At 35.8% G+C, this 21,403-nt stretch overlaps 10 protein-coding genes, 1 non-coding gene and 1 pseudogene across 12 annotated transcripts; 6 read left to right on the top strand and 6 right to left on the bottom strand.

Annotated features, from left to right (window-relative positions):
• Positions 1 to 38: 38 nt before the first annotated feature.
• Positions 39 to 263, bottom strand: COX26 (Cox26p; the record flags this gene model as incomplete). Its single annotated transcript, XM_002999470.1, has 1 exon — positions 39 to 263. The coding sequence occupies one exon, from the start codon at positions 261 to 263 to the stop codon at positions 39 to 41; it is 225 nt and encodes a 74-aa protein (XP_002999516.1).
• Positions 264 to 1,535: 1,272 nt separating this feature from the next.
• Positions 1,536 to 3,404, bottom strand: APC4 (anaphase promoting complex subunit 4; the record flags this gene model as incomplete). Its single annotated transcript, XM_445050.1, has 1 exon — positions 1,536 to 3,404. One exon carries the CDS (start codon positions 3,402 to 3,404, stop codon positions 1,536 to 1,538), a length of 1,869 nt encoding a protein of 622 aa, XP_445050.1.
• A 313-nt stretch (positions 3,405 to 3,717) lies between these two features.
• TMA64 (Tma64p) lies at positions 3,718 to 5,427 on the top strand (the record flags this gene model as incomplete). The annotated part of the gene is made up of 1 exon (XM_445049.1): positions 3,718 to 5,427. The coding sequence occupies one exon, from the start codon at positions 3,718 to 3,720 to the stop codon at positions 5,425 to 5,427; it is 1,710 nt and encodes a 569-aa protein (XP_445049.1).
• Positions 5,428 to 5,859: 432 nt separating this feature from the next.
• Positions 5,860 to 6,732, top strand: MRPL1 (mitochondrial 54S ribosomal protein uL1m; the record flags this gene model as incomplete). The annotated part of the gene is made up of 1 exon (XM_445048.1): positions 5,860 to 6,732. One exon carries the CDS (start codon positions 5,860 to 5,862, stop codon positions 6,730 to 6,732), a length of 873 nt encoding a protein of 290 aa, XP_445048.1.
• A 298-nt stretch (positions 6,733 to 7,030) lies between these two features.
• On the bottom strand, positions 7,031 to 7,405 carry MRX14 (mitochondrial 54S ribosomal protein bL34m; the record flags this gene model as incomplete). Its single annotated transcript, XM_445047.3, has 1 exon — positions 7,031 to 7,405. The coding sequence occupies one exon, from the start codon at positions 7,403 to 7,405 to the stop codon at positions 7,031 to 7,033; it is 375 nt and encodes a 124-aa protein (XP_445047.3).
• Positions 7,406 to 7,706: 301 nt separating this feature from the next.
• FOB1 (replication fork barrier binding protein FOB1) lies at positions 7,707 to 9,317 on the bottom strand (the record flags this gene model as incomplete). Its single annotated transcript, XM_445046.1, has 1 exon — positions 7,707 to 9,317. The coding sequence occupies one exon, from the start codon at positions 9,315 to 9,317 to the stop codon at positions 7,707 to 7,709; it is 1,611 nt and encodes a 536-aa protein (XP_445046.1).
• Positions 9,318 to 9,726: 409 nt separating this feature from the next.
• Positions 9,727 to 10,596, bottom strand: GVI51_B01617 (annotated as a pseudogene). The gene has a single exon. A coding segment is annotated over exon 1 (870 nt).
• A 677-nt stretch (positions 10,597 to 11,273) lies between these two features.
• GVI51_B01595 (putative phosphotransferase) lies at positions 11,274 to 13,007 on the top strand (the record flags this gene model as incomplete). Its single annotated transcript, XM_445044.1, has 1 exon — positions 11,274 to 13,007. One exon carries the CDS (start codon positions 11,274 to 11,276, stop codon positions 13,005 to 13,007), a length of 1,734 nt encoding a protein of 577 aa, XP_445044.1.
• Positions 13,008 to 13,116: 109 nt separating this feature from the next.
• On the bottom strand, positions 13,117 to 15,135 carry TRS85 (Trs85p; the record flags this gene model as incomplete). The annotated part of the gene is made up of 1 exon (XM_445043.1): positions 13,117 to 15,135. The coding sequence occupies one exon, from the start codon at positions 15,133 to 15,135 to the stop codon at positions 13,117 to 13,119; it is 2,019 nt and encodes a 672-aa protein (XP_445043.1).
• Positions 15,136 to 16,029: 894 nt separating this feature from the next.
• TMN2 (Tmn2p) lies at positions 16,030 to 18,105 on the top strand (the record flags this gene model as incomplete). The annotated part of the gene is made up of 1 exon (XM_445042.1): positions 16,030 to 18,105. The coding sequence occupies one exon, from the start codon at positions 16,030 to 16,032 to the stop codon at positions 18,103 to 18,105; it is 2,076 nt and encodes a 691-aa protein (XP_445042.1).
• Positions 18,106 to 18,567: 462 nt separating this feature from the next.
• tR(ACG)1 lies at positions 18,568 to 18,640 on the top strand. Its single transcript has one exon. It is a non-coding gene; the product is annotated as a tRNA-Arg (tRNA).
• Positions 18,641 to 19,096: 456 nt separating this feature from the next.
• Positions 19,097 to 21,130, top strand: RGP1 (Rgp1p; the record flags this gene model as incomplete). The annotated part of the gene is made up of 1 exon (XM_445041.1): positions 19,097 to 21,130. The coding sequence occupies one exon, from the start codon at positions 19,097 to 19,099 to the stop codon at positions 21,128 to 21,130; it is 2,034 nt and encodes a 677-aa protein (XP_445041.1).
• Positions 21,131 to 21,403: the final 273 nt, after the last annotated feature.

The raw sequence follows: 21,403 nt of genomic DNA, 5'->3' as shown, positions 1-21,403 counted from the left end.
TGTTATAATTTATTACTATTCTATTTTGTTTAAATCCTTTAGTTTGGCTTTTTCCAGAAGTAAATACCAAATGGCCAGCCTAAAGTAACTGTTAGAAATGACGCCCAGCCAATAAGTGTAGGTGTTAATCTTTTTATTTCAGCAATAGTCCAAGAAGGACCAATACGGCCTTGAGCTTGTGTCCTTGCAGTAGAAGACAACGATCTTGTCATACTAGAGTTCATGACATATCTCATTCTGTTAATTCCGACTGATCTAAACATTTTTAAGTGGTGATTTAATTGTAATATTATTTGATGGCTTGCAAGTATCTAAATAATATCGAAAAAACCATAAAAGATCGAAGAAGGAAAGTCTTTACAAATTCGAAAACTTAACAGGAAGTGTCTACATTTTCTTCTTTATATATACCTTCGAAACTTGATTTCTGTCAGAGGATGATACCTGTCGCTAGAATAGCAATCAGGAAATACTAAAATGCAATAGGCTGTGCAAATCGAATAGGTGTTTGTCTCAACCCCTTCCTACAGTTATCAATAGTAGTGCATAAGGTGGATTAATAGCAATTCACCCACCCTAGCACTTCTTTTTGTCCTACAGTAGCAATTTCATTATTGCTATTTCGATGAATGGGATTGGTCCATGGCTCTGCCAACAAAGCAAGTCAACTACAAAAGGAGCTCCCCATTATAACCGATACTGCCATTGTATGCACCACTGCTAATGTAGACTAGAGATAATGGGAAGAGAGGTCAAAGGGGAAAGATTGCCCTTCCTATCCTTACCACAGGGTATACTGGCTGCAAAACCAATTGAAGAAGACAAAGGGACAATTACAAGGGAGGGGATTACTCAGAGAGATTGCTTTACGGGGCAACACAAGGGAACAATCCGTGCCCTTACATCTACAATGACAAAGTCTTGTGAGGATCCTTAGGTAAACTTCCATTGTCTTCACAAATTATCGAAGATGGCTAAATGTGCTATAATTTGCTTTGTCTTTGGTACGGAAATAAAGAGGAAGAGAGTGGGGGATTGCGGGGAGAGGCAGCGAGACCTCATTAATATACGTATAGTGCAATAGTGCAACTCGATAACAATGAACCCACAGCAATCTAGTGCACTGCCTCTGTTCAATAGACACTTCTTTTACATTATTCGAATTAAACAATTAATATCAAGGATCGCCTTCTCATTGGTCAAAAATTCCTTTGTTCGTTGGTTGGTGACATTTCTCGAGAAATATGTCTCAGCAATATTACAGAGCATATTGACATTTTACCATTAATGATAGCAACAGATAAAAATGGTACCAACACAATACTAATTTGTTTTTAAGTAAAACGGTACTTATATTTCGTTATTAATTCTTGCTATTTAGTGCTACATCGAGATCTTATGTCCCTACCGAATCAACCGAAAGAAAAATATCGGTTTGATTTTTACCATAGCCTAATCATTACTATCATTGTGTTTGCCAAAAGCAACTACAATTAAGTGAAATCAGATATCTCTGATTCTTCATATAATAAATGCTAAGCGGTTCTTAATTTCAATGATATTTTAGGCGGATGAAGCTTTACCTGAATTATGTTCTCAATATCAACATCCAGTGCTGTTCCAAACACTGCATATATCTCTATTTTATTATCATTTTCTTGAACCAATGAATTTCCTCCCGCAAGAATGTCTTGCATGTATGTATCATCTTTATTTACCTTTTCGGTGCCCACTAACGTACATGATATGATATTATCTAATGTTATTTCGTAACCAAACGGGTTCTGGATACTATTATATTTTTCCGACAACAAAACAGTACCTGTAACGGCGTCTACCAATAATATTTCCAGAATATAATCTTTAGACATTAGCACCTGCACATAATTACAAACATCGTTGCATATTTTTTCACAAGCTAGTAATTTTACAGCCTTTTTGGGTTCGAACAACTTGGTTTCAAATTCCGACAAACATGTTTTCAAGCTACTTTTTGAAAACTTCTGAAATAAATTGATTATTTTCTCATTTTCATCTTTAAGTTTGTTTAAATGTGTTCTTAATGAATAATCAATTTCAATTACTGTAGCCTCAAAATATTTTATTATATTTAGAATTCTCTTATTATTGCCATATTCTGCCTTAAAAAATACACTTTTGTACTCATTGTTAATGCTTTCATATACTTTATCTGTAAGCCAAGGAAGAAAATCCTGTTTAAAATATGTCTCATCTTCATTTAATTCTGCTAAGAGTTTTAGTACCAAATTCAAGAAAGACTGCAATTCACTAATATCCAATAAAGAAGTTTCCTGGCTTTCTTGCAAATCGATACCTTTTATCATTCCATTGATTCTGTTAGTCAACACCATCAGTCTTTCACATATTGGAACAAAAACAATAATCAAAACTTGCTTAAAATTGGAGTAAAATTCGTTTCCTAATCGAGACCACTTTTTTAGGTTTTTTTCATTAATAGTTTCTTTGAACCAATTGCCAAGTTTTGTATCTAACTCACCGATCAAGAATAATCTTTCTAGTACATCCAAGTCATTTATGCCACCAATACTTTCCAGAAATTCATAATATGGAGCTAGCACCGATTTTTCTATCAAGTTGAAATGATCTTTAATAAGATCGAAATGATTAGTCATTTTAATTTGTGTTTCTATCAAATCCAATTTATCATCATTCAGTAAAATACCTGTTAAGTCAATTTGTAATCTAGAATAATCATCAAAATGTATCTCATAGATTGCTTCACAAAATTCCTTCTTATTAAGACTGATAGGTATTTTTTTTTGTATTTGGTTAATATCACTAACTGATTTTTCTATCAGGTATTCACCGTTAATCAATATTGTTACCTGCGCGCTAGAACAACTGTATCCTAGATGAACATCTACTACCTTCTTCTCATTGTTACCAATTGATCTCCATAGTTTTGTGATGCTTCTATTAGGTATAATATCAATCTGCTTTGCGTCCTGCACAAATTTGACTAGTGTCGGCATGCTTTCTGTAAGATCGTTATTGGGTATTCTCAATTCAGAGGATCCTGACTTCGGTATAATAATTCTATCCCACAAACAACAGTCTAAACTGGGCTTATTGGATCCCAAGACCACGGGAAGGACTCTAAGAAAAGAGATAAGCTTACCACCATTGAATATGTCATATATCCTGACACTACCATCCTTAAGAAACAGCGCTAAATATTTACCATCAATAGGATCCCAAAAATAATCCAATAAAAGAACAATATTCCGAACATTTATCTTCACAATTCCAACATTATCACTTGTTCTCCTAATCACCAGAGAATGGTTATCCTCATTCATTCCAAATAGACCATATTTAGGGTTGTACTTTAAAAAACGATCCAAAACTATATCTTCACCCATGGTCACCTCAGCCTCATACAAAACACAGACCAGGCAACCTTATACCAGCTGTTCAGAAGTATATCGGTGTCAATTTACTCAGGCAACTAATACCTACGTGCTGAAAATATACCATTGTCTGTGCTACTTTAACTTAGATCATCGCTGCTAAGCTTTTGATTTTTATTTTTCACTACTTTAGCTCATCGAGGAATTTTTTGCAGATGTATTATAAGACATTATAGATGTTTAAGTTATCAGTTTATCAGTATAAGGTGGCGACTTTGAGTTCTATTTAGCATATAATCCCTATAAAAACCAAAAGACACAGGAAATGTTCAAAAAAGAACCGCATATCAAGGCGCTGAGCAATCTGAAGAACTCCGAAAGGAAGAAGTTACAAGAAAAGTGTAGAATACAAACAAGCAACGAGGAATACAGCTTTGGTTCAAATACTATAAAGCAAACCAACTTTAAAGGGATCACCACTATAGGTACCATTTATACAGACGAGGGCAATGCACCAATTTGGTTCAAGGAGAAGCATGATGAGAAGCTGTACCCGACAGTTTTGGCTTGTTGGAGATGTCCTAATTTGATTCCAGTAGTTTTAACTCATTCAATTGTTTTAGAAGATCACATATTTAATGGGGCAAACTTGATGATTTCTGGTACTATACCACCATTTGACGAGAGGCTAACTGTAGGCACTGTATGTGGCATTGCTGACAAAAGGACTCCTAATCTAATTGTTGCTGTAGGTATTGTTCAAATGAATTTGCCAAGCTTTACGAGGGTTATAGGTGAGACTGGTGTTGCAGTGCAAATTGTTCATCATTTGGAAGACGAACTCTTTAAGGTTTTCAAAGTAAAAGAGGAGCCCCCCGCAGAGCTCTTACAAACACAAAGCAGTAGCTCCGAAGAATTAGAACTGGAGGCGGATATACATGAAGATGAGACAAAAGTAGAGTCTAACAGTGATACAGAGAAGGAGAAATCAAACCTGGATGATATGGCTGAGGTCCTAGACGAATTAAGGTTAGAGGACATTGATTATTTTATTACTAGAGCACTTTATTATACTATTTCTCAGGATACTAAATTAGAGACTCCTACCTCAGCGTCAAATTTTGTCTCAAATCATATCAACCATAATCTACCCAAAGGAACAAATCTTGCGGAGGTGAACATCAAGAAGAGTTCATGGAAGAAGACCGCAAAATTTCTCAAGCACTTTGAGAAGGAAGGTTTTTTGAAATTGAAAGGTGTTGGTGATGATCTTACGATTGTGGAGGTTAACAAAGATAAAGATGAAATCAAACAATTTCTACCATACCCTGTCATTGGTAATCAAGGTTCAAACACAGGAAGTGAAGGTGGTAATGCCAAGACTACAATCAAAATTGTTACTCTGTACAAACCTATAAACCTTGCCAAAGACTTTATTTCTAGCAATAAGGTCCCATTGAAACAGCTATACATGGAACCAGAAATCAAAGAACTCATCAATAAGTATATCACCATGAAGGATTTAGTAGATAAGAAGGATAAGAAATGTGTACTGGTGGATGATATGTTAATGACAATGATATACAAAAAGAAAGAGGATCAGGCTACGAAAAGTAGAGTAATTCCAAGAGCCAACATATTACAACCAGTTTTGCAAAACAATTTCAACAAGAATTATCACTTATTCAGAATTACTGGCAATGAGCAAACACCGTTAACCAAGACGCCTTTGAAGGGGGAACCACCAAAAATCAATATTGTTACTGAGATGAAAATTGGTCGTAAAGTTATTACAAAAGTGTCTAACTTTGAAGTATTCCAAATCGATCCCGAGGAATTTGCAGCTGATATACGTAAAAAATGTAGCGGTTCCACGACAATTGGTGAGACCACTTCATCGGCAAAGAAAACAGCAGAAGTGCAAGTGCAAGGCCCTCATGGGCAACTTATCATGTCTTACTTGAATGATTTGGGAATACCAAACAAATGGATCGATTTTGAAAACAAGCTGAAGAACAAAAAAAAAAGGAAATAAAATCCTCTGGCATATATCATTATCATATATAACAATTATAGACATTTAACAAACCATTTTTCCTCGATATCTAGTAATGGAATCAACGATAATAGCTATTCAGTATGTCATATTGCCATCAAGTTCCAATAATATGTCCGGGTAAGTATTGTTTTATAACAGTTCAAAAAACCGCTTCGTGAAATCGTAAATTGAGCAGGACGGGCCATGGAGAATAGTAATCACAAGTTTAATTGAAACAATATTTTGGTCTAACGAATATTGGGTCGCAATTCTCTTGGTTTTTGGACCTATTCTCTTGATTCAACTGTCCTTCTAACCAAGACTATACATTCCGTGATAAGGCTGTTTTTCATATTGGCACGAATCCATATTGAGTAGTGAACAATTCATATTTTAGCCAAGAATTTTGATTGCTTTTCGAATACAAAGATGCTACGAATTGGTTCCAAGGTCAGGTATTGTAATGCCAATAGGGTTATTTTTAACTCTGCATTGTTTGGGAGACGTCTTTTGGCAACTGAGGCTGCCCCAATCCCTCAGGCTGCGGCCCCAACATTAACAAAAGAACAAGCCAAAAAGAGAGAAATGAAGAGACTGGCGCTGAAGAAAGCTGAGGCAAAGAAGCCAGCCAATATACACCCATTATATATGCCTATTCCATTAGCATTAAGATATCTAAGATCCGCCGAGGTTGGAAGACCTACCCAACATCAAACAATAACAGTTACTACCCTTGTTGTCGCTGACAAAGGTAATGCTGCATTGGCTGGAAATATATTGTTCCCCCACCCACTGAAACAAATGAAAATTGCAATCTTTAGCTCTAACAAGGAAAAATTAGATGAATTGAAGAGTAAATACTCGAAGCAAGTCAAGATTGCTGGAGGAGAAGATATGATTGCTGACATCAAGAGCGGTAAGATAAAGGTCGACGGCGTGAACAAAGTTTTTGCAACACCAGAAATTTTTCCAACAATTGCTAGTCAGCTGGGTAGAGTATTAGGCCCAAAGGGTTTAATGCCAAACTTAAAGAAGCAACACCAAAATACAGTTGGCGAGGACCTAGATTCTTTGATTGAAGAAAACTTAGGACAAGTTTCATTCAGACAACGTGGTAATTCATTATCTGTTAGTGTTGGTCGTTGCAATTTCAGTGATAGAGATATATTAGAGAATATTATTGCTGTTAGAAACGCTTTCAAGCAGAGTGTTAGTTCTCAAGTAGCCAAAAAGCCAAGTATACTGGGCAAAACAACCATTTCGACCACAGCAGGACCTGGTATCGTGATCGATTTCCAATAAATGTCTTAACGATATTTTGACTCATTCATGTTTTACTACTACTGTTACATCGCAATTTGTAAATAGAAATACGCATGTAAATATGCACTCACATTAACATTCCAAATTCAATACAGATAACCTCATTAATGTTGTAATACTGTTAGTTAGTTTCTGAAATTATATTTACGTAATTATATGGCACACTCAAAATATTTATTTACAGCTTGAATTGAGACACTAGGAATAATAAAACATTGAATTGTCTATGCATCTGTACAAAGAATAAAATATTCTTCTCCAGTTAGTTCTTCATCACTTAATGGGTCAAGTACCATCTACCCTTTTCTTTCCTTCTCTTTATTATCTTTGCAGTCCTTTTGTTGGTCATCCTTGCCAAGAATCCAAACTTCCTTTTCCTTTTCAATGTACTTGGTTGATATGTGTTACCTCTGGATTTCCATCTCCTTTGTAGTGGGAATAATGTTAGAATGGATGAAAAGGAAGTGCCACTACTGATCTCATTTCTAATCAAACTAACAGAGTTTTTTCCAATCATACCATTACCTGGTGTGAGATTCATTGGTCTCAGAACACCAAATGAGGAAGAGAGCATAGATATCGGACGGTTTTGTATGTTTAGTTTGAGAGTCACTGGTGCATTTCTGAAAAGCCCTATGCCAAATTTGAACATCTTTGTTCTAATCAAAATTTCGATAGTAGCAAACTAACGCTAAGTAATTTATAACAAAAACCGACCTGTTTACTATGTATAATAGCATTCAAGAGCTAAAGTATGTTCGAAATATCGTTGTCATAGTCATTTTGTATGCGTCTTGAACTGAGAACCCGGCCACTTCAAAGGCTTGAACACCCTGCACGTTCGTCATATATGATGAATATAAATGTCATAAATATAGCAATGCTTTTGAAGTATTATTACAAAATAGATTATTAATTCTCATCATACTTATGTTCTCTTATACATTATAGGCTTATCTTCTGGTCCTTGTCCTTGATCTTGTTTTTCGTTTTGATTTTGGTTCGTCATCGTCACTGTCACTCATTGGTATCTCAGTGATCTCTTTAGTCCTTTTCCTCAAGTTCGGACCATTTAGTTTGTTTGCTTTAGTTGATCTGTTATTAATTGCTGTAGTATTGGCCACTGGTTCGTGGCTAGTTGGTGTGTCTTCTGCTGGCAATTGATCAGCCTTTCTCCCGCTCTTATAAGTACCTGTACGATCGATTGATTCCATTGTCTTCTCGTAGTCCTGAACATGTTCAATAAATATACAACCTCCTGATTTAGGATATGTCTTAATATTTTCGGAGAAGGATTGCTCGATGTATTTTAGTTTCTTTTTCCTCATATCCCTCTCGAATTGGCCCATTAGTTCTGTGAATAAGATATTACTAGCTTTACCTAGTTGTCTTTCTATTACACGATTGGCAGAGTAAGTGCCTTGTTTTAAACACATGAGCCAATCATCGGCACATTCGGATTTTGCCCGGTGCAAATGTGTCTTGAATCTCTTTATGCCTTGAGCATGAAACTTGGTAAAGTTGGCAAATCCCAGCCCAAGTTTTAGTCCGTATTTCGAGGCCAGCAGTTCAAATATCTCCTTTAAATCATCCCTGTCAATAGTTGAGGACTCAACAAATATAGGTGGATCATACAACACCGTCATAAAAAAAGTAGCAATGTTGTCAACTAATGTTTTAAATTTCATATTCTTAAGCGGGAAACACCAGACATATCTAGTCCTAAAATCCCTACAATAAAATACATGAGAATATTTTCCTTCAATCTTTATGTATGGATTTTGACTATCCTCTTGCTTTATATCTCCTTCTTCTTTCTCAAACGGAGCAAACACTTCTATGTGTACTCTTTCTAAGGGTAGTAACTCTTCATTGATATTTCTATGCCGTACCTTTTCTATTGGTTTAATGTACCTATCCGGATTACAGCGATTACAATAAAATAATGCTGTTTGTACAAAATCTCTTGTACAGTTTGCATATACCTCTCTCAGACATTGAAACAAAACAGCTGTTTTCAGATGGCCATTTTTTAGATGTGCAGTTAGAATTAAGTTAAAAAGTTTATCAGGCTCCAAAACAATATTATTATCCACTTTAGCATCTCGAATATTTCCTTCCTTATCCTTATAAAACCGTTTTATTAAATTGGAATATTTTGTTTCGGCTGCATTTGGTGGCCATATGTTCATCGCTTTCATCACAGTTTCCATTGTTAAGTTGTTGTTCATAAGTAAAGTGTAAGTTTCCTGAGTTAATTTTCCTGCTAGACCTTCTGCAAATCTTCTCATATCTTTTTCACCACGTTTCAGAAAGTCAACATCAATAGTACTATCTTCTCCAACCAGATAATCCTCATAGGTCTCATCTAGAGCTGGCATTACAAACTTGTTGTAGAGCTCCAATTCTGTGCTAGACATATTTGATGTCCCCGCAGGTCGCCTCTTAGTTGCTCTAAAGCCATCTATATCAAACTTTGGTCTTTCAGAGGGAAGGTTGGTACCATTCATTTTCATTATAGCATCGACATCTTGCGTCCCAGTCTTCTTGGCGCTTTTCACCATAGTTCTTAAGACCGGTCAGTAAATAAATAAGTAAAAAAAACTTTCAATCGCTTTGTGCAAGCACAGCTTATTAAATAAAAAATAACTCTGATCCTATTTGAGTCTTATTCGGTAATGATTCACTTTGAGTAACAAGTAAATAAATCACTGCTCATCGCATATTGTCTTTGTTTTTAAATTTTCTTTTTTTTTTCTTTTCTTCACAACAATTGCGATGAATTTGGCGTTCAGATGATAATTCTGTTGTAGCAGTTCGACTTATATACATCATAAACTTGCTTTAAATCAATTATCGATATCTAAAAAATGCTAGTAATAACAGCTATATATCTCTTCCTGTTGCCATCACTTAAGGAATTGATAAAAAAAAAAAACCAAGAAATAAAATTGTATGATGCTGGTACAAATTTCATAGATTGAACTCTTCAATGAATTTTGTAACCATTACGTAGAAATAGTCCTGAGTCTCAGGCTCTGGAAGCCAATGCAAGCCACCTTTAATCAAACCAGAGTTCTTTGACCAGAACTGGGTTTGACTACAACTTTCCCATCTCTTCAACAGAGCTATCTTGTCAATTGATTTTGGAACAAATTCGTCAATCTCAGGGTATGCCACTAGGAATGGTATGTCAATCTTGCCAATTGTCTGCTTTATTGTTTCTGTATCTAGATCACTTGAAAAATAGTCATCGTCACCACCTTTCAGCATCAAAGAGCACCATCTGTATGCTGTAACCGGTGTTCCTCCCATATACTTTGAGTATTCTGAAGACAATAGTTCATCTCCTTTACCTTCATCAACAAGTCTCTTGGGGAGGACATTTAGCTTTGTGTATACATTCTCCCCCACATCATCCACAAATCCCTCTCTATCGGAACAGGATCCTTGTAATACCGCGGCATCGATCCCGTATCTATTCTTCGTTAAAATGTAATGTAAGACATCTTGTGAACCAGTGGAGTGGCCCATGAGTATTATTTTCCTCCTTGCACCTCCTTCCTTCGATTTCAGATACTTAATCAGGGCCTCAATGTCATTTGCATCTTCATCCAACGATGAAGTACCATAACCCCTGTAACTGCTCTTCATTTAAATTTGGATTAAACCAAAGCCACATTTATTCAAGGCAGCGCCTAGTCTGTCCACAAATGGTACCGTCAACAGACCATCAGTCATACCACCAATCATAACAACAACTTTATCATTGTCGATGGGGTCAAACTCAAACGCAACTTTCTTCTCTGTGTACCTATGCAAAACACCTTTAAAAGCTGTCATATCCTTAATTGATGTATTTACACATTAACTTTGTATTGCATTTTTTTATAAGCTCCTGTGATTCCATTGAGTAAGAAACGCTTGTTTTATACTTTTCTGGGATAGATGAGCTCCCCTTCTTCTCACTGATTACTAAGCATTATACGAGATTTCCCACTAGGAGAGATGAGCTCCAAATGTAATTAATCCGAGCATCGAAGATAAACATAATACACACTTATTTCTATAGCACATAGAATAAAAACTAACAAAGCTACTTTCCTAACTTAGAATATTCCTATATTTACGCATTGTAGTGACAAAAACCGGCATGATGTGTCATATTTGAACTGTAAGAATGAATAAGCACATTTAAAAGCCTTTATAGCTGAATAGGACAGCACTGACAGAAATTTTGATATCATTCAGGATATCGAACTTAAAATCCGTTACCAATACCAACGGCTAACTGCTTGACTCTGGGACCTTCATGAATGGCCTCGAGACTTGACGAGATCAGAAATTACGTCATAGTGATTTACGGGTTCCTTAAGCATCGAGAATGGCAACTGAAAGCTAGCACATCAAATATCTATAATGTTAATGTGATAAGTATTGGTGCATAATAGCATTGTTTGGAGCTGTTGCTGATTAGATTTAACAGACAGAAGTTAATATAGAACTATCAGGAAATAAAAATGGGATATTATATCGGTGTAGATGTTGGTTCTGGGTCGGTTCGTGCTTGTGTAGTCGATGACCAAGGTGCAATGCTCTCCATGGCTACTAGAGATATAAGTAAGGAGGAGAAACTGCCCGGACATGTAACACAATCTTCCAATGAGATATGGGATGCTGTATGTTACTGTGTTAAGAGTGCTATTGGCAACTCCAATGTCAATAACGGTGACATTCTCGGAATAGGATTTGATGCCACTTGTTCTCTAGTTGTTCTAAATAAAGATAGCTTCGAGCCTGTCGCTGCTGGACCAAATTTCGATAACAACAACCAGAACATAATTATGTGGATGGACCATCGTGCTATTGAAGAGACCAAAGAAATTAACAGGAGTGGTGATCCCTGTTTAAAATACGTCGGTGGTCAAATGTCTGTTGAGATGGAAATCCCAAAAATCAAATGGCTAAAAAATCATATGGCACCCGAAGAGTTCAAGAAGCTAGTATTTATGGACCTTCCAGACTATTTGACTTTTATGGCATCGGGGGTTAACACAAGATCATATTGTTCTGCCGTTTGTAAGCAAGGTTTTTTGCCAAAAGGAGTAGAGGGTTCAAGTAAAGGATGGTCAACTGAGTTCCTAACTAAGATAGGATTGGAAGAGATATCGCAATCTAATTTTAATGCACTTGGTGGTCCAAATGAAAGCGGTAACTTTACATACGCCGGTAATCAACTCTCAACGGTAAGCGAGTCATTTATCAAATCTACAAACATTAACCCAGGTTGTATTGTAGGTTCTGGTATCATTGATGCTTATGCAGGTTGGATAGGCACTGTAGCATCTTCTACTATTGAAGTTCCAAATAATAAAGAAGTGGTGGATATAGAAGAGTGTGCTGGAAGATTGGCTGCGGTAGCAGGCACATCAACCTGTCATATAGTTCTATCAAAAACTTCAATTTTTGTGCCCGGAGTTTGGGGTCCTTATCGTGATGTTTTAGTTCCAGACTACTGGTGTGCAGAGGGAGGTCAAAGTTTTACAGGCGCATTACTAGCACACATACTATCCATTCATCCATCAGCAAATGAACTTTCAAATTTAGTCAAACAGAGAAATGTTGACAAGTTTTCGTTCTTAAACAACTACATTTTGGAGTTGTCAAGAAAGAATAACCTGGAAACACCACTTTTATTGACGAAAGATTTTTTTCTTTATGGAGACTACCATGGAAATAGGTCACCAATTGCAGACCCTAATATGAGGGCTGCCATAATAGGTCAATCTATGGATACATCAATGGATGACTTGGCTAGAACATATCTGGCAGCGTGTGAATTTATTGCACATCAAACTAAACATATAATCGACACTTTAATGAATGCTGGACACACAATTAAAGCCATTTATATGTCTGGTGGTCAATGTCGTAATAACATATTAATGCAACTTATTGCCAACTGTACCGGTTTGCCTCTGATTATTCCAAAATATATAGATAGTGCTGTTGTTTTTGGCTCAGCAATCCTTGGCGCAATGGCTTATTCGTCAAGTAAGAACAATTCTGATAAAGGAGGAGCTGATTTATTATGGTCAACAATGAGCAACATGACACCAGATGGTACGACTGTATTTCCTGCCACTGAAGACAGCATTGAAAGGAAATTAATCAATGTTAAACATAAGATATTCTTAGACATGGCAAAAACCCAGCAAACATACAGACAACTAGTTGAAAATGCGATTAGGTAATAATTAGGAAATAAATACTATACTAATAGTAGTTTATGTGATGCAAAGGGAATTTATGTACAAAAAGTATTTTATAATATGCATAAAGAAACAATTTTAATGACTCCTGCTACATGTCTTGTCTAGCAGCAATAAGCTCATTCCTCAGACGTGTATACAGTAAATTCTCTTTATTAAAGCATTTTAAGTCGGAGTAAGTTGATTCTAAATCATCTAAACACCAACTTAATTCTCGCCATTGTTTTTGTTCACACCATTTTCTAGCTGCAATAAGCTTAAAAAGAGCTGCCTTTCTATTCCTTGTTAAACCTTTTGAAAGTATATCCTCTGTGGTAAAGACATCAGCATTTTTAGGATCATCCATATTTTCCTCCTTCTTCTGTAATAATTCAAGATTTCCAATTCTATGTTTTATTCTTGGGTCAATTCTCATACCATAGCAATCACTTAGTCGTTCCCAAATCATAATTTCAGATAAGGGTCCTAGTTTACATTCATTTAATATTGTCTCTAAATATGCGATTGCAAAGGGTGTTGAAGTCCAAGTATCACTTAATGAAAGAAATAGTTCTGAAGCCAAAAACATGCAACGCGTCTCATAACTTCTGACAGGTGCACTCAAATCGTCAGAGTCTCCAAATTTTCTATGTGCATTTGATTCCGTGGCACACAGCTCATATGCTCCTAGTGCTCTTTCTATTGCTGGATTGATCTCGTTCTTGAGCATTTTTGCAGTAACAATATTTTGAGCACCCATTAATAAAGATACTGCGCACCATTCGGAACATGATGCTAAGTATTTTGGCATACGCTCAAAATCTTGACACAGAGATTCATATGTTGTATAAGCTGTCTTGAAGTCAGACACCATCATGGACCAATCCGCAAGCTTCCTCATCAAGAATTCAGGAGAAGTCGAGGATAGATAATTACTACCATGGTTCTCTTTCAGAAGCGAGTTTGGTTGTGATAGAGCTTGTGTGGATTTGTTCATAAACTTTTTAAAAAATTTTGCTCCATGAAATAATGACTTTCTTGGGGTCAAAATAGTCTCTTCCCAAAAAGTCATTTTTCTCTTCATAAAAGGTTTCATTAAATCATAGACGATCATATCAATTTGGTCATAAATGCAATTGACAAGCTTGAGGGGTAGTTTATGATCGACAGGATTTTGTAAGAAGAACATAATTTCCTCAATAGATGACATCACCGGTTGATGCAAGGAAACTACCAAATTATCGGTAAATTCTGTTGACCATAGGGGAAGTATTATGCTTTCAACAAAGAGCTGTTTCTTCAATTTTCCGGCCAAAGTTTGGCATTCTTCGAACTCAGTTTCGTTATCTTTATTGTAACAAAGCAGAAATACTGGTAATATGTCGTTTGTATTTATAAATGAGGGAAAGCTGGGTATATTATTGTTCATACTCTTGAACTCTTTTAATTGTTCAGCAGCAGTCTCGTAGTCTTCATTTCTTGTGATATCAATTGCCAAGAGCGACACAATTGGATGATTAAAACACTCAAAAGGCGACAGCTTTGAGGTCGATGATATGGCTAATGCAAAGAAACTATGATAGATCGAGGTTTTTAGCAAATGATGAGGAATATGGGGGCTAAATTTCTTATCTACTACTGATAGGTATTCTTGCAGATATACTTCCAGTGAATGGTAATCAAAGAGCATGTCATTGGCATCTTGTGTGTTGATTAAATCAGCTAAAGGTTTGGTAAATCGCACATATTGCGACTGAGTGGCATCTCTTTGATACAAACTATTAGAATTACTCCGTACTCTAGTCTGACGCGGTACTGTTAGCCCATTTGTTCCGTCTTTCTCATTTTCTACACCCTCTTCAGTTACTTTTAAACCATCTGTCCCCAATTTAACTTCATTTGCTTGATCCCTATCAGAGACACAACCACCAAAAAATCTAAGTAACATATACAGAGAATCGATCCCGTATGTTTCTTCAATGTGTCTGTCGAGTAGAACCGTCGATGTCACTGTTATGACTGGTGCCATTGCATTGGAAACCACACGCTTGGCAATATCAGACGGCACTGTCTCATTGGCGTCATCCAGGTGATAGATCAGGTTCATGTAATGCTCATAGGAAAACACCATCTCTTAAAGATATGCTATTACTAATCCAAAAGCAGGATCAATGAAAATATATCCAGTTTATATCGAAGTTGTAGTTGTTTTTTTGTTGTTGTTTTATTTACAGCAGCCTGATTAAAGCAGCCAACGATCCGCCCTCACTTGCTACTCAATCGCCAAGGATATGTGCAGGGATAGCTTGATCACCGATAATGTGTTGCGTTACAGAATTATATTACTGGTGGTCACATTCGGTGCGTATTACAGTTGATATGCGCTATTATTGAATCAACCTCCAAGCTGTACAGTTCAGTTTTGTCGAAATCTTAACTGCGAATCAGCTATACAACGTGACATCTACGTGTTCAAGTACATCCAATTCGGGGTCCAAAATTTTGAGACTAGTTTGGAGCCAGTTTACTATGTGTCTATGGCCTTGTCGTTTTACTCTTTGTCAACTGGCAATAAAAAAACACTAACAAATAAATCAACAGTTCGAATCTAGGTCAAGATAGTATAGGGATGTACCTACCAATATGTATTATCAACTACCAGAACTGAATGAATAGGAATAAGCCGTCCTGCTGCAACACATAGTTTGATATAATCATCAATTACCAGTTTAACAACAAGAATTGCTAGTCAAATTGTCGTCATTTTGTTATAGGAATTCAAATTTATTTTTTTTCTTTTTTTTTTCTTCAGAGCTTGGCTCTATAAATGATAAAAATTTGGTGTTTTTGTTTAGGCTTCTTCACAATTTGATCCCCAAGTGATGAGTTATTTATAAATGTCTTGAACCTTATTTGTTTTTAGTCTCAATTATTTGTATCTGTTTTAGTTATATTTCTTTAAATTATTTGTTGTATTTATTGTAATAAAAGCACACAACAAGTATTAGCTTTTTTTCAAGAAGAAATGGTTAGACAACTGCTGGTACTGTCGCTGTTTGTGGCGTCCACACTTGGTTTCTACTTGCCAGGTGCTGCACCAAGGACTTATAAGCAAGGAGATGCTATCCCATTACTGGTGAACCACTTAACTCCCTCGTTAAACTTCCAGCATGTAGACGATGATGGTAACGAGATCAAAGGTGATAAGGCGAGGATGTTGTACCCTTACGACTACTATAACGAGAAATTACATTTCTGTCAGCCTGAAAAAATCGAGAAGCAGCCCGAGTCTCTAGGCTCTGTTATCTTTGGTGAAAAGATCTATAACTCTCCATTTAACGTCAAAATGCTTGAGGACAACGAGTGTGTACAGCTATGTTCGACTACCATACCAGGCAAGGATGCCAAGTTTATCAACAAGCTGATCAAGAATGGCTTCATGCAGAACTGGCTCATTGACGGTTTACCAGCTGCAAGAAAACTGCATGACAGCAGAACTAACACTGAATTCTACGGCCAGGGTTTCGAATTAGGTTTTGTAGAAGTAAGACAAGCTGTTGGTGGTAAGATTGTCTCAGAATCTGAAAAAGAACTTCAATTATCTGAACGTGATGCAAAAAATATCATTGATTTTACCGACATTGAAATCAGAAGTCCAAAGAACCTTGTTGATTTGTCTAATTTAGAAGTACGTGAAGCCAAGAATGTCGTTGACAACATAGTTACCAATGTTGAAGTGCCAGTATTCGCCAATCACTTCGATATCGAAGTTGAATATCATGATCGTGGAAATGGTGATTTTAGAGTAGTTGGTGTCATTGTGAACCCAGTTTCCTTAGATAATTATAAATCTAGATCATGCGCGTTAGCAAATCAACATAAACTACACTTGGATGAGAATAAGGACAATGAGGTTATGTTTACATATTCTGTTAAGTTTACTCCTTCTGATACACCATGGGCGACAAGATGGGACAAATACTTACATATCTACGATCCAAAGATCCAATGGTTTTCTTTGATCAACTTTTCCGTTATTGTATTACTATTATCTAGTGTTGCAATCCATTCACTACTACGTGCTTTGAAGTCAGATATCTCACGTTACAATGAATTCAACCTGGGAGATGAATTCGAAGAGGATTCCGGCTGGAAATTGGTCCATGGTGATGTTTTCCGTACACCAAAGAACTCAATGTTATTATCTGTACTGGTTGGTTCTGGTATTCAATTGTTTTTGATGATCTTTCTTTCAATCATTCTATCAGCTCTGGGTATTCTATCACCAAGTTCCAGAGGTTCTCTTCCAACTGCAATGTTCATGTTTTATGCAATTTTTGGATTTGTTGGTTCTTACACATCCATGGGAATTTACAAGTTTTTTAAAGGTCCATACTGGAAGGCTAACATGATTCTGACACCTGTATTGCTTCCAGGTATTATATTCTTGACTGTGATATTTATGAATGTTTTGCTATACTTCGTCGGATCATCGAATGTTATTCCATTGGCAACACTAGTTTTTATGGTTTTCCTATGGATTCTCTTCTCAATTCCATTAGCATTTGCTGGTTCTCTAATCTCGTACAAGAAATGTAATTGGGACGAACACCCAACAAAGACTAATGAGATTCCAAGACAAATTCCTTTCCAACCTTGGTTCCTGAAGACTGTGCCAGCCACATTAATTGGAGGTTTAGTATCATTTGGTTCGATTGCTGTTGAATTGTACTTTATTTACTCAAGTTTGTGGTTCAATAAGATATTCTACATGTTTGGTTTCTTGTTGTTCTCAATTGTTCTCTTCTCTTTCACCACTGGTTTAATCAACGTCATTATTACTTACCGTGCGCTATGTTCAGAGAACTGGACATGGCAATGGAGAAGTTTCTTCATCGGTGGTTTGGGTTGCTCTATCTACATTTTCATTCATTCTATTCTATTCACTCAATTCAAACTAGGCGGTTTCGCCACGATCGTGCTTTATGTTGGTTACTCATTCCTCATCTCATTCCTAACATGTATTGTCACAGGTGCTATCGGTTTCATATGTAGTATGTTCTTCGTCAGAAGGATATTTGCATCAATTAAAGTCGATTGAGATAAAAGCTTGGCAATTTTTTCTGACTACTAACCAGGATTAAGTCCAATACTGCAATTGTAGAAGAATTCAACAACAAATCGAAAATCTAGCATACATCTATATCACATTTTTTTTATAGATTGCCAATAATAAACATGTAAAAGGCATACAATATTAAATACCACAATTTTATATGATATAACAAGAACAAAATTTAATGATCAAAACACCTCTCATAGGATTATCTATGGTAAGTCTAAAGTTAGTTACGGTTTTGGTTTAAGAGGAATGGTGATGCATGGATTAATACTGACTGGAATGTAATATATGGCGAACAATATCTTTAAGATGTGTCAATATACAACAATATATCCACCGATAAACAAATTTTGAATATAGATAAAAAATATGTGTCTAAATACGAAAGTAAGACATCTTAGTAAATCTCAATTCAAATTCTGAAATAAACAAATATTCTTGTTCCTCGTGGCCCAATGGTCACGGCGTCTGGCTACGAACCAGAAGATTCCAGGTTCGAGTCCTGGCGGGGAAGAATTATTTTTTGCTGCGGATATCTCTACTAAACTTGATGTAAAAATCAATGAAAAGTACATCGTGAGTTTTTTAAAGGATAACAGGTAGGTAGACAAGCAGTAACTTTTACTGCAATTCTAATCTTTTTATTATATTATAGGGTTCTGTTGTATTGTCAACCATACCTTAGTTTGGAAAATCAAGTGTTTTAATTTTTGGTAACAAGATTTTGCAGATTATTGTTAGTGACTGTTGCAATTGCGATTTCGTAAGGGTTATACTGTTTATGCCTAATTGGGTTCAAAACTATCAATAAAGTGCTACAAGCTGCTAAATCTGAAGATTGTGTAAATATTAAGCTTTCTTTATTGTCTCAGGTCTATCTCTTTTTGGTGGCTATTAATTCAATTGTGTTATTGGTTATTGATTTACAAATAATTTTAGGGATAGATCAGGATATCTAAATTGAGTCAAAATGCATCTTCACAAAATTGATGCATTTTACATAACTGATAATGTTAAGGTAGAACTAATACATGAATCGAATCCATTTTTTGCAGGGGAACCCATATCGATTATTGTGAGGATAAAGCATTTGGGGTCTCTAAGAGAAAGAGACCATTTGGAAACTACACTAAATAACTTGAATGGGAAAATACAGAGGATACGACAGGAAAATAGGGAAATCTTAGAAAATGAAATACCAGAAAGTAAATGGTCACTAAGAAATATGTTTTCGAAGAAGAATGGTGATGAGTCTGCTCAAAATGCAACTGATAGTAATTTAACATTGATCACAGATGTCAAAGAACAATTGGTATTGCTAGAAAAAAGCAGAGAAAGACTGACAAAAGATCTGAAATTCAACTCCATAGTAAATTTTGTCTCTTGCTACTTACAGGTAAGTGGTAAGTTACAATACGACAATTCCATAATAGATAAAAGTACCTTCAAATCAAATGATTCTAAGCTATTAGGAGTAACATATGCCGATTCAACTGCAAAACAGTTAAATGAAGAATCTATAAGCAAATCTGATAAATATGTTAATTCTGAATACGCTAATATAACAGAAGGCTTGCGGTTTGGGTATAGAGAAGATGAAAAGATTATAAATGATACTAACATCTCTATGGGAGCCAATGATAGAGAAAATTCTAATGCCGAGTATGAACAAGTTCCGATATTCTTGATTCCACAAACTTTAATTTTCTCTGAAATCAATTTAGAACCAGGGGAAGCAAAAACTTTCTTATTTAAGTCTCAACCTTTGAATAAAGAAATTTGTCCAACATACATGCTTTCAAACTTTCTCTCAGTTCTTTATGATGCCGAGTTTGGTATAACTGGTGTTGTTGATGGTAATCTTATTCCTATTGCTAAAAAAGTTCCTATTTCAATTGCACCATATGTATTAGAAGGTGGTATGCAGGCCTCATCTGTTCTAAATCGCCCTGCCGTTATTCAGGGTTCTGGAACAGTAAAGGAGATTAAGTCATCACCCTCTTCGATAAGAAGAGCATCTGCTCCACAAAACCATGTCTCTAACACTTTAGAAAGGAGATATTCTGTTGAAAGAAGAAGCTCGTTATATGAAAGGAGACTATCTATTAATTTTGAAAGAAAAAACTCAAACCCAACAGTTGTTGATGATATTGAACCTGAGAGATTATCTTTAATGAAAGAAAACTTTATTAAGATTATCAGTGATAAAGAGACAAACTATGATGATATTGATAAGCTTGTGGATAATTTAGTCGAGGTTCAATTTGATAAAGACGAAAAAGACAAGGATTCCAAGCCTGACATTGAACTTGAGGAGGAACACAAAAATGAGGAGTATGTGGTTACGAGGAAGAGAAGTGACTCTGTGCGTGATCACATTGCAGAACTACAGAACACTCCTAATATGCAATATAATGTGGAGTCGTATGTCATTGATGGTGTCACGATGATCCCACAACTTGCTAACTTACAAAGTACATATCAAATTAACAGGAATGGTGAAACAATTGCAAAGGTAGTTTTTTCAAAACCATTCTTTATGACTTCAGATGATATTGATATATCCGTGACCTTAGATGATTGCGATGAGAGGCAAACTAGAATAACTGGTATTTCTGCCATACTTCAATCTTTTGTACTACTGAATCCTCGATTTGCTGTTGATAAAACTTCAAAGGCAGCAAGACCAAAAGGAAAAACTGTTGCAGTCGATAACTCTATAAGTTTTGATGACTTCACATCAATCTCGTTCAAGTTGAGTCCCTCTAAGACTCCGACAAACCATATTGCTGGTCAATTTAAATCTGATATTTTCCAACACAAATGGATGGTGCTTCTAAAATTTGTAATACAAAAACCTATTGAAGATGGTCACTTAGAACAATTTTATGAAGATAAGAAGGGTAGGTTATTTCATGCCAAAGAAACTATGGAAGGAGAGGAATTTTCCTGCCACATTCCAATTCCTATAATTACTGCCTCTCAAGAATTCGGTGGATGGTGAAAATGATCAATATCAAACGCCATTTCCGGCAGTCTTGGTCTATTATAATAACTAGCTGTAGATAGCCTTAACTAAAGATTAAGAGATATATAAATTTATTATGTCTGATAACTAATATCAGTGACTTTATATTTTCTAACATTGTGATTACATCCCGAAATGCTAAAAAAATATTAAGAAAAATTAGTAAAACGATAAATAGTGTCAACATAATGGTACATGATTTTGAACTAAATTTGGGACCGATATGGATCAGGAATTTGGGTAGACCAG

The sequence above is a fragment of the Nakaseomyces glabratus genome, chromosome B (assembly GCF_010111755.1).
Source record: "Nakaseomyces glabratus chromosome B, complete sequence".
Classification (NCBI taxonomy): domain Eukaryota; kingdom Fungi; phylum Ascomycota; class Saccharomycetes; order Saccharomycetales; family Saccharomycetaceae; genus Nakaseomyces; species Nakaseomyces glabratus.
The sequence above is the reverse complement of the archived record's forward strand: the minus strand, read 5'-3'. Positions and strand labels throughout refer to the sequence as shown.